This window comes from Boleophthalmus pectinirostris, unplaced genomic scaffold (assembly GCF_026225935.1).
Source record: "Boleophthalmus pectinirostris isolate CB_2022bp ecotype Guang Dong unplaced genomic scaffold, ASM2622593v1 HiC_scaffold_2, whole genome shotgun sequence".
Classification (NCBI taxonomy): Eukaryota; Metazoa; Chordata; class Actinopteri; order Gobiiformes; family Gobiidae; genus Boleophthalmus; species Boleophthalmus pectinirostris.
Genome location: NW_026571152.1, coordinates 8724796 through 8743897, shown reverse-complemented (window position 1 = coordinate 8743897; position 19102 = coordinate 8724796). Strand labels below are relative to the sequence as shown.

Below are 19102 nucleotides of genomic sequence, written 5' to 3'. Positions count from 1 at the left end.
ACTGCTCACTCTCTCCACAGCAGCACCGTCGATGGTCAGTGGCGGGTGTTGAGTGTGCCCCTCGCCAGTTGAGAAGGGTAAAAAGATTTTTTGTAGATGAATTTGTCCAAAAGCCAAAATGACAGATCTTTAGGATATATAGTATAGTATGTCCAGGGCTTCCTGGGCAAGGTACAGGCCTCACAGAAAGAATGTGGGATTCTCAAGGTATTTCTGAGCAATTAAAGCGGTATAAAATAAATGCTAGATACGTTTAATGCTATATTGTGGAACACTGGAGGTAATGCCAAAACATCACAATGGAAATAAGCAGATGGCCTATCATCCTCCAGAAAAGTTACATTGTGCAGCTTTAAAATAACAATTACTATTAACATGTGAAATAGAAACTTGTCTGAGAACTCAACATAGAGCTGTAGTATTGTTTTGTGCTATAACTGTTAATCCAATGTAATTCTATCCATTTGTTTCAGAGTAATAAAATAGCACAGTTGCCATGGCGATTAACAATTTAAAGGTCTTATATTACTCAAAACTGATTCTTGTGAACTGTTAGTCATGTTGCAATCTACATCCCATAAAAAACAGACCTGGAGTTGTGTTTTGTTTCATTCACACATGTTTGAGTAACAGTGCATTATATTACTGTCTTCATTTCTTCCACCTTGTGATGTCATGAAATGGTAGTTTTCTACAAAAAGAGTTCTAAAAAGAATTACAAAAAGAGTTACACAAAGAGTTGTTTAAAAATGTGTGGTGTACTTTAATTGTGTCTCTTTTGTCCTCAGTCTTTCTTCGCTGAGCGGTTCTTCGCACTCTTTGACTCTGATGGGAGTAAAACCATCAGCCTGGACGAGCTGCTGAAGGCTCTGGACCTGCTCATCCACGGCTCTGAGACCGACAAACTGCGCTTCCTCTTCCAGGTGTATGACGTGGATGGTCAGTCAAAGCGCCACCTCCAGACCAGATAGTTTGGTTTTGGCTGAAAAGTTCCATAAAATCGCATACAACTTGGCAGTTTTTTTCATCAGTTTTTGACAGCGGCGGTTTTTCGACAGGCAGCGGTTCCATTGACCCTGATGAGCTGCGCACAGTGCTGAAGTCATGTTTGAGGGAGAGCGCCATCTCCCTGCCGGAGGAGAAACTGGATGACCTGACGCTGGCTCTGTTTGAGTCTGCGGACAAAGACAACAGTGGCTCCATCACCTTCGAGGAGCTCAAGGCCGAACTGGAGACCTTCCCTGAAGTCATGGAGAACCTCACCATCAGGTAACTCCACTAGTGACGTCACGATTCTCAAATTTAAATTTGATTTTGACACTAAGGAATAAATTCGATACTCGATACCCATTCCGATTCCACAATGATAATCGTAATACTTTCTTTATACAACAGAATGTGATTTTCAACATTAAATCATAGCACTTTCTTTTATATTACAATACTACAATACTAATACTTTCAATACTATGGACAACGCTAAACTAGTTATTAGCTGATTAGTTAACTATCCCAGCCTACATCCCTGCACTTACGATTCAGATTATGGGTCATACACATGTTGATACTGTATGTGGATGATTTTTCTAACAAAATTGCTTAATTTTAGGTCTGACATCAGATGAATATGGTCTAAGCAAGAACAACTGTGATGAAACATAGGCACATTTTATTACAAATATTGGGAACTTTTATATATATAATTTTATATATATATATATATATAGTATAGAGACCCTGCAGTCATGGGATGTTTTTGTTTTGGCCGCCATATTGACCGTCCCGACGATGGTAGCTAGCATTCTAGTAACATGGCTTGTCTGTGGTTAGGTCATAAATTCCCTAATTTATGGCAGCCAGTGTGCGACATACAGCTACCATACAGCTGATTAACCCATCACAAACCCTAAAAAGCCTCAAAAAAATACATAAATAAATAAAAAATAGTCCAGACGCCATCCCATACTGACCTGGACAGGGTCAGCCCAAAGTTCCCGATGTTCATCCAATGGCGAAATCTATGTTCCCAATTAAAACTGCGGGTTGTCATCATCTCAGCTCATCACCATGAACTTATAAAACAGCAGCATGTAAGCAACTCACCACACATCAGCCCAGAGCAGATGCACTGAGGTGTGCATGTGACTGTTACTTCAGGTAACAGCAGCAGATTCTGGGTTGGATCTAGTGAGACTGTAGCATTTCTCACACAAGACTAAATGCAGTTCTGTCAGCTTCAACCAGGATACAACTGAACCCCTGAGTTTTTATCTCTCTGCTAATTACTGCTCTGTGCACAACACTTTTACACCATGTGTCTTAATGTGAAAATTAAATAAAACGACTCGAAAATGTGTTAACTTTACAATGGCGATCTACTGGCAGTCTGACTTGCTGGACCACCGGAAGTGGATGAGGGCACAGCTGTGATGTCACATGCAGGTTGTCTATATATACAGATAGTTACCGGAATATATATAGTTATATAGTTATAGTTCTATGTATTATGAAGCCCCACCCCCCTCTCTAACTCCTCTCTCCCTCTCCTCCCCTTGCTCTCATGTTCTCTCTCCCCTCTTCTGGCTTCTCACTCTTTTTCTCCCTTTCCCCTTTCCCTTTCACATTCTTCTCTCTCCCTCCTTTTCCCTCTCCCTCTGTCGCTCACCCATTTCACTCCCCCCTCTTTGTCCATCCCCCTCTCTTCCCCCTTCTCATTCATCTCTTTCCCACTCTCTCTCCTGCTCTCTCCTTCTTTCCCTGTCCACTCTCTCCCTCCCCTCTCTCCCCCTCTTTCCTTCTCTCAGTGCGGCTAACTGGCTGAAGCCTCCGGTGGTGGACCAGAAGAAGCACCAGACCCCCCGGTACCTGACGGCTTCTTACTGGCACAACAACAGCCGCAAACTGCTGTTCCTGATGGGCTACGTGCTGCTCAGTATCGCCCTCTTCAGTACGGCCATGTGGAGGAGCAAAGAGGGGGGCCCGTGGTACATGCTCGCCCGGGGCTGTGGCCAGTGCCTCAACTTCAACTGTACGCTCATCCTGGTACGGCACAGATTTGGGATATGAGAACCTGACTGACTAATGCTATTTGAGAGACTAGTTTAAAAGCACAAATCAGCTCATCTGTTGTTGTATCAAGTATCACCTGCATTTCCAGAGATTATTCCAGAAAAGTAGAGTAGCCAAAGTGTTCTGCTCCAAATAGATATCACGCTGGACTCTTGGCAATAATACGTCACTGTTGAAGTTACTCATCTCATTCAAGTTGACCTTAATCTTACTGACAACTAATGTGCTTATTTCACCCTGAAAGTGACTTACTTTACCACAGTCATTAAGATCCACTAATTTGTAGCTGTGAGTAAAGTTACCAAGCTAAATGCACGTGAACCCTAACGTTAGATTTTACATTGTAATAAAAATAAATAAATCACCTTTTGTATATTTCGTGTCTAAGTACAGTGTAATCAATACTGAAACTCTCTGTTGTCCCTATAGACTGTATAAAGAAGTGGACAAACCGAGAGTCATGTCACCCACAGCTTTCGGCTCCAGTCAAATGAAGCTCATCGAGGCCAATATGGAGCCAAGTTGAAGTTTGGTCCTTCTGGTTTAACAGGGACTGGGCACTTAGCAATGCTGTCAATCAAACCTGTTGCTAATGATATAAACATTTTAAGACCAAAATAACAGCAGCAGTTACAGAGAGAGGAGTGACAGTTTATCAATACAAAGTGAATTGGAGTTGATGGAGCCAGAAGTGCGCCCATGCTCACTTCATTTATATATACAGTCTATGGTTGCCCCCTGTCTGCAAGTATGACATCCTCACATTCTAGTTAGAATCTGAAAACCACCAATAGATCACTGATTCTTCTAACATGTGACCAGCTTTATAAAATCAAACTCTTTCCTATGCCCCAGGTCCTGATGTTGCGGCGCTGTCTGACTTGGCTCAGGGCCACATGGGTGGTTAAAGTCCTGCCTCTGGACCAGAACGTTCTCCTACATCAGATCGTGGGCTACGCCATCCTCTTCTACACTCTGCTCCACACCTGCGCTCACCTCTTCAACTTCGGTAAGACACAGCAGCTTCATGAAGAGCCTGTGGATAAAGGGGCAATATGGAACTTTTCTGGGAGGGTCTGTCACCTGCTTGGAGTTTGTATGAGTCTTGTCTTAATCAATAGGCCTGTCATAATAATTACTTTATCAACTTATCAATTGTCCAATACATAAAAGCTGGAACAATATATTTTTGGGCTCATTATTTATTGTGTGTACAATTTCTTTATAAAAGTGATCAGATTTGGGGTATTTTTCTTTTAATACAATTACATTTGAGATGGAAAGTGGTAAATAACTGACTTCTATCGCTACTTATTGCTTCTTCTGCTATTTATTTTTGCAGTTTGTGTTTTTTTTAATGATACTGTCTTTTTAAAAATGGCTTACTGGGATTATGTTGCATTATTGTTATTGTATCAGTGGCATAAAGTAGTGTCAAGATTATCATTTATTGCAGTATATGTCTGTAGCAATATATTGTGCTTCAAAATTTGTTATCAGGACAGGCCTAAAACTGGATTTCTATTTCTTTCCCAGTATGGCATTACTCATATCTATGTTGTATTTTATTAATTAGATTATAATTATTCATTTTCTTATTCAGAAGTTCCTTGAAAAACATGTATTCTTATAGAGAGTGGGCTTGCCTCTCCACAGATCTGACCTGTAATTTGGTAACTACAGTGTCTATATAACATTTATCCTGTTCGAAGGGATTTTAATGCTCATCTTGAAAATGCAGTAAGTGGATTCTGATCTAGCAGCATAGTTAATGCCGTACTGTGGAACATGGCAAAGTAACAATATCTCCATGGAGACAAGCACCCTCCAACAGAAAAGTTACATGCAGTGTTAATGGGTTTACTTACTAGATCACGTTTTTGGTCTTTCGTGGGGGGAAAAAAGTGAAAAACCAAAAGTACTCATGAATACACTTGAATACTGTATATGCAGTAGCTAAAATACTGTGACTTATTGACTGTACATTTATAGAAGTAGTTGCCAGAAAACAGCTACAAAAATCTATCTTGCATGTTTTCATTTCAAGGTGATTTTACTATTCAGAAGTACCTTGAAAAACATGTATTCTTAACCGTGAGTCAGCTTGCCTCTCCACAGATCTGACCTGTTATTTGGCCTCCTAACATCACCTGCTTGTCCCACAGAATTCTGCCACATATTTGATGCAAAAATAGATAGATTAGATAGAAAAAAAGACAAAATAAATAATAAAAAAGTGGACTGCACATATATAAATTGGTAAAACCTGAGATATTATTTTTGTCAGTATAATAACTAGGGGTGTGCAAAAATATCAAAATATCAATATATCAAATAGTTTAATGTATTAATACAATATCGATATTGTGGGCTGCTGTATCGATATATCGTCAAGAGTATTTTTTTGTTTATTTTACTAAATCATTTTGTTACAGCTCTACAGTTTTGTTGCTTGTGTAGTGGAAGGAAACTTGTGACACATTTGACATTTTCACTGTTTTGAGGATGAAAATGTTTGTGTTTCATATGAACTTTGCACATGAAGTAGTTTAACAAAGACTTTTAGTATCACAGCCATGATTTAGGCTTTATCTTTTATTGAGTGTTATCATATTGATTTGAAATATATCGTATCGAAAGCTCACTGTATCGAGATATGTATCGTATTGTGACTCATGTATCAAGATATGTATCGTATCGGCAACTTCTTAATGATACCCAGACTTAATAATAGCACAGTCATGTACTTTGACTTTCCTCCATTTGTAGCTAAACTGTCAGAGTCTGGAGAGTTCAGTTTCTGGGAGTACGTGTTCACCACTCGCCCGGGCATCGGCTGGGTCAAAGGGACAGCGTCAGTGACCGGAGTCGTACTACAGGTCCTCATCTTCCTCATGGTCATCTGCTCTCTGACCTTTGTGCGCCGCAGTGGTCATTTTGAGGTCAGACTACAGACTTTATCACTGTTTTTGTTTGTTTAACATTTAGGTGTAAATGTTCATGGAGTAGAATAAGTTTACAATGCTTAAAAAAGGCCCATATTATGCTATTTGCTGAGCTATATCGTAATCCTTTTCATCGCAAACATATCCAGAGTTGTGTTTTGTTTTATTCGCACATGTTTAACACATAAACCCTGCATATTTAGGCTGAGTTCTTCTTTCAAATTGGTAACAATTTGTTCCACCTTATGATGTCATGTGGTAATACAGGAAGTATTGTGTTTTTAGGCTTAGGGAATGTGCAGTAATTATAATTAAAACTGCACATAGGCTTAGGGAATGTGCAATAATTAATAGAATACAAGAATGCAAGGGCTTACCTGTTAAGGATAGTTTAAAGGTCCGGTTGGTGCATCACTCGTGGTCATACTTTGTCTAATATTTAATTAGTTCTATGGTGTTTGTTTATGTGCTGCTTTGTGTTGTGTTGTCCTAGCTTTTTTTTTTTTTTTTTTGATAAAGCATGTTACCCCGTGTCCCAAGACAAATTTCTCCCATGGGAGACAATAAAGGATTATCTTATCTTATCTAAACTCCAGACACCTTCTCTACACTCATTTGTGTAATTTCAGCCCCAGATTTGCCCATTTCTACTAAACATTTCTACTAAACTAAACAAAGGTAAAAGGTAGCTGTTAATTTGAAAAGTATTGCTTAATGACATGACAAGGTGGAATAGAACATTTTTTGCTTTGGAGACTAATAATGTTGGATTACATGTGTGAATGAAACCATACACAACTCCAGGTATGTTTTTGATAAGATAGTAATATTCCAACATTCCTTTAAAGTCACAGTATGTAACTTTTAAGACAAAAAATTACTAAAATAAAAACTTTTCTTTTACTTTTTAATTTTGGTAGTGTTTAATGTCGAAAAACGTGTCTTTACTATGACCAGACTTGCACTTAATTATATTTTTTACCAAAATCTTGCTTAGTTTTTTTCTTTTTTACTTTAATGTAAAAGACAACATCTTTATTTTGTTCAATTTGAATGTTTAAATTGTTAGAAAAATGTCTTTCTTGTATGTAAATTATCTTTGTATTTTAGATGGAATTTTCGGTGTTAATACAAAGTATATTGTACACGAAGCACGATCATTTAAATCTCCATGTCTTCATACATTTCATTCAGATTTGCATTTATTAAGAGTTTTGTTATTGCAACATAATATTTCTCAAGTAAAAGTATAGTAGCATGCTATTGGAAAAGTACAATTTGGTGAAAAAGTTCCACATACCTCACTGCTGTCCCCCTGTGGTCCGAAGGTGTTTTACTGGTCCCACCTGTCGTACGTGTGGGTCTGGACTCTGCTTGTGATCCACTGTGCCAACTTCTGGAAGTGGTTTGTGGTCCCTGGGCTGGTTTTCCTTTTGGAGAAGATCATCGGAATGGCTCGCTCGCGGATGGGAAGCCTCTACATCACTGAAGTCAACCTGCTGCCGTCTAAGGTGAGGGAGAAAATTAGAGATGCACGATAAATCAGATGGATTGGGTATCAGAGGAGAGGGTCAGATGGAGCAGAGGAGGGGGTCAGATGGAGCAGAGGAGGGGGTCAGATGGAGCAGAGGCGAGGGTCAGATGAGAGGGTCAGATGGAGCAGAGGAGAGGGTCAGATTGAGCAGGTCAGACGGAGCAGATGAGAGGGTCAGACGGAGCAGAGGAGAGGGTAGATGGAGCAGAGGGTCAGGTGGGGTTGCCAGTATAATAATTGATCTCTTGTTTTTGCAGGTAACTCATCTTGTGATCAACCGTCCTCAGTTTTTCCAGTTCAAACCTGGAGATTACGTCTACATCAACATCCCGGCCATCGCCAAGTACGAGTGGCACCCTTTCACCATCAGCAGCGCCCCCGAGCAGTCAGGTACGGTACTGCAGTGTTTCACAGACCCAGATGACAGGTTAAACTTCTCCTTTCCCTAAAATGTAATTATTAGATTTAAGATAAGTCAAAAATAATAACATAAATTAAGAAATAAATAAAAGCTTTAATTCTGAAAGCATGGTTAGACATGTGACAGTGGCAGATGTGACATACAAGGACCAAAACTTATCAAAAATAAATGACAACACTTTTATTTTATGCATAAATTGTCCTTGTATTTTGAATGGAACTTTCTATGTTGACAACGCACAACTACTCCCTGTATTTTTGTACTTTTCTTCTCTGCTTTTTTCCTCAAACTGCCACTTAACTGATGAAAACTATGATAATTATTGACCACAAGTGTTGAATATGTAGTTTAAAAAGCTTTTAAAAATTCATTTGGTATTACATAGTTAAAATTACAGTTTGATAAACTAGAAAAGCACTCAGAGAGCGCAGACCTCCGCCAAGGACGACCCCCATTTTTTATAGAAATTGCGATAAAATCAGTCTTCTGGATGAGATCCGGATCAGCCTTTGGAATATGAAAGAGGATCCCATTGTCCATCCCTGAGTCAAATTTCATGGGGTTTGGTCAATAATTAACCGAGATATTGAGTTTTTTAGTTTAGTTTAGTTTATTTTACTTATTTAGTGTCATGCACCATTAGTTGGTGCCCAGCTCACATGGACTTATAAGACACATAAAACAATAAGCAGACAGATCACACATCAAACATAAAGTGTCCTCTTACGGAGGTCCCAGGCTTTCAGCACAAACTGAGCCAACTTAAAAACATTACATTTAAACAAATATTTAAGTCTGTCCTCATCAGACATAACAAACCAACAGAAAGACACATTAGACAACAACTGACAGCGAAGGTCATGATACAAAGGACAGTAAAACAAAAAATGCATTTAATTTTCAATGTCCTTTAAATCGTACAGAACACAAGTGTGCTCCTCCTCTGGGACTGAGAAACAAAATTTTTGGCCCCATTACCACAATGTTAACTAAAATTTCAAAGTGATCCAGAATCCAGGATTTCTTCCGGATCACCCCCAAAATGAAATCAGTTCTTCCTTTTCACATTTCCAACAAATCCTGAAAATTTCATCAAAATCAGTCCATAACTTTTTGAGTTATGTTGCTAACAGACAAACATACAAACAAACAAACAAACAAACAAACAGACAAACGCCGGCAAAAACATAACCTCCTTGGCGAAGGTAATAAATATATTCAGATTGAATTCATTACAAAACTACAATAAGTTAATGTTTAAAAGGCTACAGTATATGATAGTTGTATTTGTTATTTAAAACCAGAAAAAGGATTATTTTCCTTCAGTTGTAGCACCAGATATTTTCACCCATAGATGGCTCTGGTTCTCTGTATTCCAAAAAAGGATGTTGTCTTTAAAAAACTCAGCTGAAGAAGACTGCACTATCAGTTATAAACAGTTATAAACATGTTGGCTAGTCAGAGAGAATATTGCAACTTGTAACAGAAAATGAATGATTTGACACTGGCAGCATCTTTTCAGTAAAGCCATTGAACCTGAAGTTATTGCTCGGACATTTTTTCATTTGTAGTTGTAGCTGAATCCACAACAACAAGTACTATCCCACCAAGGCAGGTCATAATTGCAAAAACATAAAAACCTCTTATGCACTTTAAAGGTTCTCTATTACCCAAAATTGACTCACGTGAGCTTTAAGTTGTGTTAGAATGCTGTTACCTCCACAAAAACACACCGCACACATATTTTGTTATAAGGTTCTTTTTTCAGACCAAGAGTTTGTTTTCATACCTGACAGTTTCGTCTGCTCACTAGTGGTTTTCCTCAGAGTGCTCACGTGATGTTGCTGTGATGTGTCCAGTCAGCTGATTTATACAGGTTGCCCACGGGACTATAAACCTGGGTGAGGGGGCATTTTTACTCTCACACACCTGGGATACTGTCCTGAGGAAGTGGGACTGCAGATGGCACTGTCCTCCTGCCTCCATCTGTAGGAAGACAGCGCCAAAACTTGTAAAGATCAGCTGACCGGACACGTCACAGTAACAACACGTTACCAGTCTGAGGAAAACCACAGGGAGCAGTCCAAACTGTCAGGTATGAAAACAAAACTCTTGGTCTGAAAAAATAACCTAATAACATATGTGTGAATGAAACAAAACACAACTCCAGGTGTGTTTTTGAGGAGGCAAAAGCATTCTAACATGGCTTGAAGCTCACGTGAGTCAATTTTGGGTAATATAGAACCTTTATAGTGCAGGTTAAAGACGGTTTTTCATGTTTTATTTAGATCAGTAGAGATGAGCAATTCCAGGACAGAAATCATCCAAATGATTCAAGTGGAGGTGTATAGAGTTCAAAAACACAGTGGAGCACTTTGTGTATTACCATATGACATCACAAGGTGGAACAGTGTTTTTAGTTTGAGAGAAGAACTCATCCTAAATATGCAAGATTTGTGTGTTGAACATGTGTGAATTAAACAAAACACAACTCCAGGTCTGTTTATGATGAGGAAACAACATTTTAATGTAGATCAGAAAATAGGGTAATTTGGACCCTTTAAGTTTGACCGTTCATTTTCAGCTCTTGCCCCCTCTCCTCAGATACCCTGTGGCTGCACGTGCGTTCCCTCGGCCAGTGGACCAACCGTCTGTACGAATACTTTAGGCAACCAGAGCTCCACGACAGCCCCAAGAGACTGAGCACCAGCCTGAGGAAGAAGAGGCAGGACTCCAAAACACAGGTCCATTACACACTGATACGCCACAAATATCAGACAAAGCAATAACCACTGTTGTGTTTCTCCATGGAGAAAAGCATTTGAGGGACCCTCAATCAAAAAGTTACGCAATGCACCTTTAAGATCAAGTTTATGTGAGGACAAAAAGGTTATGAGTTTTGTGTTGAGCACTTATTTCAGAGCCTGAATCTTAGTGTCTGACTCCCTCTGCTGGCAAGAGTGAAAGTGGAGGTGAAAATAAATGAAGTGAAAGCTGCATGATGGTGGTCATGGAGAACACATATGGACAATTGCTTTGCTTAGAAGGTCCACAGCATGGTACTTAAACTTGTCTAACATAAAGCATGTTATCCCCTGTCCCAAGACAAATTTCTCCCATGGGAGACAATAAAGGGTTATCTTATTTTACACTTTCACTAGAATTATTTGGATATTTTCAGCCTTGTTACTGCTTCTACTAAACTAAAGGAAAAAAGGTAGCTGGTACCACATTATGACATCACAAGGTGGAACAAATTATTTTGAGCATTGTAGATCTAGACAGACTAATAATAAAGCATTACTCAAGCATGTGTGAATGAAACAAAACGCAACTCTGGGTATGTTTTTAAGGAGGTAACAGCAATTTAATATGGACAAAAGCTTGCATGAGTCACATTTTTTGTAATATAGGCCCTTAAAACATTTATTACTTTGACTGTGTAATATTGTAACACTCTTGTTCTCTGCCAGGAGGCACTGTTTTGCTCCACAGACTGTCTGGGGACTGTGGCGTCAAATGAAGACGAAGCCGTAGAGCTGACAATGTACCGACACAATGGAATCGAACCAGAGCCGATCGAGAATGGGATCAAACCAGTCCAGAGTCCAGAGATTGAGACTATAACCAGCCAGAGTCCAGCAACCGGGACAAGAGCAAATCAGAGTCCAGAGACCAGGACTAGACCTAGCCAGAGTCCAGAGACCTTGACAAGAGCCAATCAGAGTCCAGAGACCGATTCCAGTCCAGAGGAGACCATGGGAGCCCTAGACCAGCTGGGGCAGACAGAGAGAGGAGAGGCATTCAACCACAAAGAGGTCAGAGAAGAGGTATAATGAGATTAAAGGTTCTGCATGACTCTTGTGGGTTTTAAGCCATGTTATAATGTTGTTACCTCATCAAAAACATACCTAGAGTAGTGTTTTGTTTAGTCTGTCTATATCTCTTAACAGCTCCTTTTACCTTTTGTTTACTAGAGATTGGCAAATTCCAGGGCTGAAATTATACAAATGATTCTAGTGAAGGTGTACTGAATTTTAAAACACAATGAAGCACTTCCTGCATCAGTGTTTTCTGTTTGAGAGAAGAACTCCTTAAATGCAGGGTTTCTGTGTTAAAACATGTTTGAATGACACAAAACACAACTTCAGTTATTAGCTTCTTTTTTCAGACCAAGAGTTTGTTTTCATACCTGAGAGTTTGGGCTGCTCACTGGCACTCTTCCTCAGACTGGTCACATAATGTTGCTGTGATATGTCCGGTCAGCTAATTTAAACAGGTTTCGGAGCTGTCTTCCCTACAGGTGGAGGCAGGACGACAGCGCCATCTGCAGCCATGCCTGTGCTAAAGAGTACATCAGGAGCATAACAGAAAAAGTGCAGAGGGCAATGAGAAAACACAATATCAACACACCAGAGAAACCGTACAGAAAACTCAGGCAACTACTCATCCACCTAAAAGATAAAATAGAACCAGAGCATAAATATGATGTCATACCCTGCATGTCCTGCAATGAAACACACATCGGGGAAACAGAGAGGGCATTCAATACATGAAAAAATGAACAGAAAACAGAATGCAAGAAGAATACAGCAAAGGCGAAACACGAGTAACAAAACACAAAGTAGAACAGGACCAACTCAAATCAGCCATCTTTGACCACTGTAAAAGAGAGAACCACATTATGGACTGGGACGGTGCAAACATCATTGGGACAGAGGAAAACAAACACCATCGCTGGATCAAAGAGGCAATCGAAATAAGGAAACGTGCCCACGGGACTATAAACCAGGACGAGGGGCTTTTTTACTCTCACACACCTGGGATACTGTCCTGAGGAAGTGAGACTGCAGATGGTGCTGTCGTCCTGCCTCCACAGGTAGGAAGACAGCATCAAAACCTGTTTAAATCAGCTGAGCAGACACGTCACAGCAACATCATGTGACCACTCTGAGGAAGACCGCAGGGAGTAGAACAAACTGTCAGGTATGAAAACAAACTCTTGATCTAAAATTATTGGAAGACCAAATGAATCTCATTGGACAACTCCAGGTCTGTTTGTGATGCGGAAACTACATTATAACATAGATCAGAAAATAGTGTGACATCAGTCTTTTACATATACAGAGCAGTGGGTATAAAGTGTGTTGCTCTTATTGATGGACTTGATACCTTCGTTGTTTCAAGATAAAGCTGGTACTTTTAAAGATGAATATTTTGGATAGGACTTCTGTAAAAATCTTCTTAGAAGCCATTGCTCTGTTATCTGTAACTGCACTTAGACTGGTTCATTTACATTACTAAACAATATAAGTACATATGATATTTTGATTATCTTCAGGTGCCTTCCAGGTTTGGTGAAAACCACAGATTCTGCAACATCAAGGTAAGTACAGCCTCTTTGAGACAAATGTGTGTATCTTGACATTATACTTGAAAGCCCATATATAGCTGCATTCATCACAGTGAAAAATATTTTACAGAGATGTATATGTTTATGGAGCCAGTCAATAACAAAAATGGGCATTACTTTATTGATACTTTGCAGTGACGGTGGTGTTGTACATGTATCTCTAATGGTGAGTTGTTTAGGAGTTACCATGGTGACGAAATGCACATATTAGCACTGTCAAAATAGATAAACAACACAATTTTAGGAGCCTGTGATCAATATGAGCTTTCATGCTCCTGATTAGTTGAAAAACTCTTAGCTAATGCTCACTATCTTGTGACTTTATTAATTATTAATAGATAATAATGTATTTCATATGTACGAAACTTGTTTGACAACCCAAATTAACTGTTGTAGTTCCACCTTAATCAGTTCTGTATGGTCAGATTGTGTTAAAATAAAGCGCAGATTAAAGTCTGATTAAAGTCTGACCTCAGACAGAGCAGAGTCCACAGCAGCATCACAACCCCAGGTAATGTTGATGACATCAGCTGTAAAGTATCAATTGTCACTACCTTAATTAGCCTTAAGCAATGCGCTGATAGTTTACTAGAATTACAAACAAGTTATTTAAGGAGTTGGGGTTAGGGTCTAAGCCTGAACCACAGATTTGATATAAATGGGCATGGCTAACCTGCCAGCTGACACATTCCAAATAGTGTCACCTTTCCCTCTGTGACTGCTGCTCCTTATTTTGGTCTTAAAATGAGTTTTTTTTTTATTTACAATTTTATCCCTAAATCAAGATATGAACATTAATAGCAGACATATCCAACTTGTTGCTCGGCTCCCAAAATCACACCTATAACTATATTAGCCTCCATGAGCTGCATTTGACTGCAGCCCAACACTATGGGTGAAGTTATACTCTCTTAGTCCACTTCTTTACACAGTCTATGGTTTGAACCTTCCCTTATTTTTCATTATGAATTCATTTCTTGTTCATGCTTTACTAAGGTTAATTTGATGTGTTGTTATCATAAGGGGATTTTCAAACTTCTAAACTGGGACACACCTGGGTTGGGATGGTTGGTATAAATAAAACAGTGAAAAGAGCGTGTAACATTGTGCATTCTTGTGTCAGTCATAATCTGAAGGACTTCTGTTACTGCATTTTTTATTTATTTTTTTGCTTTATTGTCATTTGCAAACACGGTTTTCTGTTTTTGACTTAACAAATGACAATCTGCGCTCCTCTTTACTGTTGGTGGGGATAAGATAAGTCAAATATTGTGATAGTCCTGTTTTAGTCCTGGTTTAGACCTGATATAGTTCTGGTTTAGTCTTAGTTTAGTCCTGATTTAGACTTGGTGTAGATCAAATAGGTCAAAAATAGGGACACCTGGGACATTTCTTGTATTTGGACAAATCACTGGTTTTGGATAAATCTGCTGGGACAGGGGACACAGGGCTCAAACCTGGGACTGTCCTGGGTAAATAGGGATATCTGATCACGCTATCTTATCATAAAGTGTCACCCATGATCCCTATTCTCCATCTAAGTTTACTGCACCATGAAATTGTAGAAGGTGAACACAACAACACTACATGCTGACTGAGTAACCTGAACTCATTTCATTCTTTTGTGTTCTTTTTAGTGTTACGTGGATGGACCGTACGGGACCCCCACCAGGCAAATCTTTGCCTCTGAACACGCTGTCCTCATCGGGGCCGGGATCGGAATCACCCCCTTCGCCTCCATCCTCCAGAGCATCATGTACAGGTAACACAGACTCTGCCACTCAGTCTGGAGGTCTCAGGCCAAACCATCCTGTCTCCTCCTCTCAGTAAGCAGGTTGTGGGTTAGACTCCTCATTTCGCTTGTCTATTTTTTCTGCAGATATCGAATGAGGAAGCAAAACTGCCCCAACTGCAGCTACTCCTGGTGCGAGAACATTAAAGATGGCGACATGAAGCTACGCAAGGTAAGAAAACTATTATAATTTCTCATAGTGTTGTCACAAGACTAAAATTTCAAACTCTATTTCAATACCAAGGAATAAACTCAATACTCAATACCAATTTTGATACCACAATGAGAATAAAAACATTTACTGTTTTTTTTTTTTATATTACCGTGTGGGTTTGTATGTGTGTAATCCCTCAGTGGTCCAGGTAGGTCTCACAGTGGTCCATGGGTGTATACTAGTCTGTGTGCTCTTATACTTGTTCTGATACAGCTCAAGATCATTCTCAAGCTGTTCAGGAAAGGTCCATTTCTGTCCTGTGAATGTGACTTTGTTGGTTTGTTGGTTTGTCCATGCTCAGATTAGTATCTAGTTTCAATACCAGTTTGAGTATCGATTAGTATCTGATTTTTGATACACTGGACAACCCTAATGGCTCCTCAAATTACAGCATTATATTTATTATAATCTGAATAAATTAGACTTATGCTATATGACAATAATAATAAATCCCCCCCAAAAAATAATAATATTCATAATAATAAAAAAATCTATTTAAAAAATCTAATTTGGCAAAATAAGGACCTATCCCCCCTTCCCATAAGCCCAAATCTTTCCTTTTTTAATGCACCATACTGTCTTTTAATGCACCTCACAAAGCTAGGCATACATGCACAACTGCACATTGAAGAAATAAAATCATAAATAACATTTTCTTACATCATCATTTAAGATAAGGGGTTTTTTTGGTACAAGAAAAAATGGGAGGCTTAAACATCAATCCGAAAAATTCATTCATAAACATAACTAGGTTCCCCTTCCTCATCTTCTTCCCATTAGTAACTTTACAGACTGGCACATGTGCTGTTATTATTTCTACAGTTATCATTATTCTCAACATTTAGCTTATGCCTCCAATACACTTTAAAAATCTCTATATAACTATACACAATTATTTATTTATATTTACTGATGCTGAAACCTCACACACACACTCACACACTTTACACCTTGTCTGCCGTGGTGGTGTATGCATTTGTATTGTTGTTGTTTTTATTGTTGTATTGTATTGTTCCATATTGCACTTTTTGTATTGTACTGTCTAATGTCTGTGTGCACATTGTATGTTGCAAATGAAATGAAATTTTAAAAAACAAACAAACAAACAAAAAAACTCTATATGATATTTTCAAGAATGAATAGCCCTTAAATCCAGAAATATTTCTTAATCTAGCCTTAGTTTAGTCCTGGTTTATTGCTTCTTTAGTTTAGATTTTGTATAATTAAAATGCATAGCGGATGAGTGGCTCTCACCTCACATCCAGAAGGTCCTGGGTTTGCATGTTAGGCAAAATCCTTCAGCTAGGTACTCCTGAACGTAGCTCAAATTTTGGACAAGGTTCTTAAAAGGTCCAATGTTTGTCCACTGATCCGAAGGTTGACGGTTCAAAACTCGACATAAAACTTCACTGGTTGAGCGTTTAGACCCACTGACCAACAGGTTGGCGGTGTGATTGCAGTTGCCACAGATGAATAGTGTTGTTGTGTCCTTGGGCAAGACCCTTAACACTTAACCCACTTGCGCCCACAGTGAATGCGTACACTGGTGTATGAATGGGTGTACGAATGGGTGAGTGATTCCTTGACCATTTAACTTGAGTAACTGACAACAATGACCCACTTTCTGATCAAATAATCCCATCACAATTTCAATTGGTGAAAAAAAAAAAAAAAAAACTAAAAACATCCATTTAGTTATGCTAATATTGAACTTTGTGCCTACAATCTTCAATCTGACAGTTAAACAGCAAATTGCACCTTAAACTTTGAGCAGTCGGTAATGCCACTTGTACCTAAAATATTTAGACAACAGTTGCTATTTAACAACATTGTTTTCTCCATGTTTTTGCATTCAAGGTGGACTTTATCTGGATAAACCGAGATCAGAAATCATTTGAGTGGTTTGTTAGTTTACTCACCAAACTGGAGTTGGACCAGGCCGATGAAGAGCCCGATGGTGAGGAAGACTGAATATCTTTTAAATCATCATCTAACTTATTTTTGTGAACAAATTTCTATTCTGTTACTTTAATCATGTTGTGTGTTAACACTGCACAATATTTTCACTATTATTAAAGTTTTTTTTTTTTCAAACTAGCATTATAGAGGTGCAGCCGCCTTGTAATTATGATACCCCCCCCAAAAAAAAACAAAAAAAAAAAAACACAAGAAAAATCCATTCACTGTGAACATGGTGGGGCCAGAAAAATATTAGCCAATAGTTTATGAGACTACCTTGTTCTCTATTGGTTCTTAGCCAATAGAGAACAAGAGCTTGCAGAGTTTGTGTGTTAAACATGTGAATGAAACAAAACACAACTCCGGGTATGTTTTTGATGAGGAAACACCAGAAAATAGTGTAAATGGGCCTTTAAAGTAATAAAATGCCTGTGATTCTTGAATTATGTTATTTGAGTTATTGTAATTGTGGTATGTTAATAATAATGCAGACTTCTTTATATTAAACGTGTGTATTATAAGTTGACAGTTTTGAAATCAAATTAAATCAACGTGTCATTGGCTGAACCTGTTGCAGGGCGTTTCCTGGAGATGCACATGTACATGACATCAGCGCTCAGTAAAAACGACATGAAGGCCATCGGACTGCAGATGGCACTAGATCTCCTCGCCAAAAAAGAGAAGCGGGACTCCATCACGGGACTGAGGACCAGGACACAGCCGGGGCGTCCTGAGTGGGGCAAGGTCTGAGGAGATGAGCAAAGTGGCACAGTCACAGGACCGAATTTGGAGCAGAGTTAAATGTTAGGAATAGGAATTCACTGTATTTACAGGCAAAATAGCAGAATAAAAACACCAGGACCGTGTAGAAAGGATTGGTGCAAGCATTTTAAGACCCAAATGACGAGGCTCACTGCAGCAGTTACAGAGAGAGGGGCAACAGTCTTTTAATGTAAAGTCAAGTGGAGTCAGAGTCAGTGGAGCCTGAAGCACCCCCTTAGTCACTTCCTATATGAAACACAGCATCTAGTGGGTTAGGTATTTCCATTTACATATACACTGCAAATTTCTCTGATCTGGCCAAGATTTTAAAACTTATATCAGGTTATTCATCTTTTATTATCTACTTACTAGACCAGAGACTCCTTAATTCTAGCCTAGAGGTAATTTATTTTATGACTTTAAAATTATCTGTCCATGCAGCAAGATAATTTCACTACTTTTAAGTCATTTTCTGATAGATTTAAGTGTTTATATCTTAAGATGTTTTGGTTTGTAGCCATGGTATTAGTGCAGCGCGTCGTACGTTAAAACTGTAGAACAGCTTCTTCTTGAGTAACTGGTACATTTTGAGGAACACCATGCTAAATTAAATAGCACAATTTCAGCTGTTCTACTTCCAACTTGCTATTGTATTTCCAGGTTTTTCAGAAAGTGTCAGAAGAGAAGAAAGGAAAAGTGCACGTCTTTTACTGTGGCTCTCCGGCTCTTGCCAAAGTCATCAAAGCCGAGTGTGAAAACTTTGGGTTCAACTTCTACAAAGAAAACTTCTGAAAATGCACCGGAGAGTTTGGACTTACTGCACCTGATCTGTTCTTATATCATGAGGACAAGTACAGCAGATCTTCACATTTGCTATATTTTAAAGGTGCATTATGTAACTATCTACCATCTGATGCTGGTCGTTAAAGAGACGTTATTTACCTGAAAAAGTTCCACAGTATGGCATTAAACATATCTATCTCCATGCAGTGC

At 38.9% G+C, this 19102-nt stretch overlaps 1 protein-coding gene across 1 annotated transcript in view; it reads left to right on the top strand.

Moving 5' to 3' along the window:
- nox5 (NADPH oxidase, EF-hand calcium binding domain 5) overlaps window positions 1-18901 on the top strand; it is a 19822-nt gene extending 921 nt beyond the window's left edge. Inside the window, exons 2-16 of the mRNA XM_055155383.1 lie at window positions 789-939; window positions 1059-1269; window positions 2805-3042; window positions 3925-4078; window positions 5839-6011; window positions 7343-7525; window positions 7806-7938; window positions 10574-10713; window positions 11443-11799; window positions 13311-13355; window positions 15020-15144; window positions 15262-15346; window positions 17246-17345; window positions 17925-18091; window positions 18770-18901. Of these exons, the coding sequence (XP_055011358.1) occupies window positions 789-939; window positions 1059-1269; window positions 2805-3042; window positions 3925-4078; window positions 5839-6011; window positions 7343-7525; window positions 7806-7938; window positions 10574-10713; window positions 11443-11799; window positions 13311-13355; window positions 15020-15144; window positions 15262-15346; window positions 17246-17345; window positions 17925-18091; window positions 18770-18901 (2394 nt within the window). The remainder of the gene's footprint in view (window positions 1-788; window positions 940-1058; window positions 1270-2804; window positions 3043-3924; window positions 4079-5838; window positions 6012-7342; window positions 7526-7805; window positions 7939-10573; window positions 10714-11442; window positions 11800-13310; window positions 13356-15019; window positions 15145-15261; window positions 15347-17245; window positions 17346-17924; window positions 18092-18769) is intronic.
- The last annotated feature ends 201 nt before the right edge of the window (window positions 18902-19102 follow it).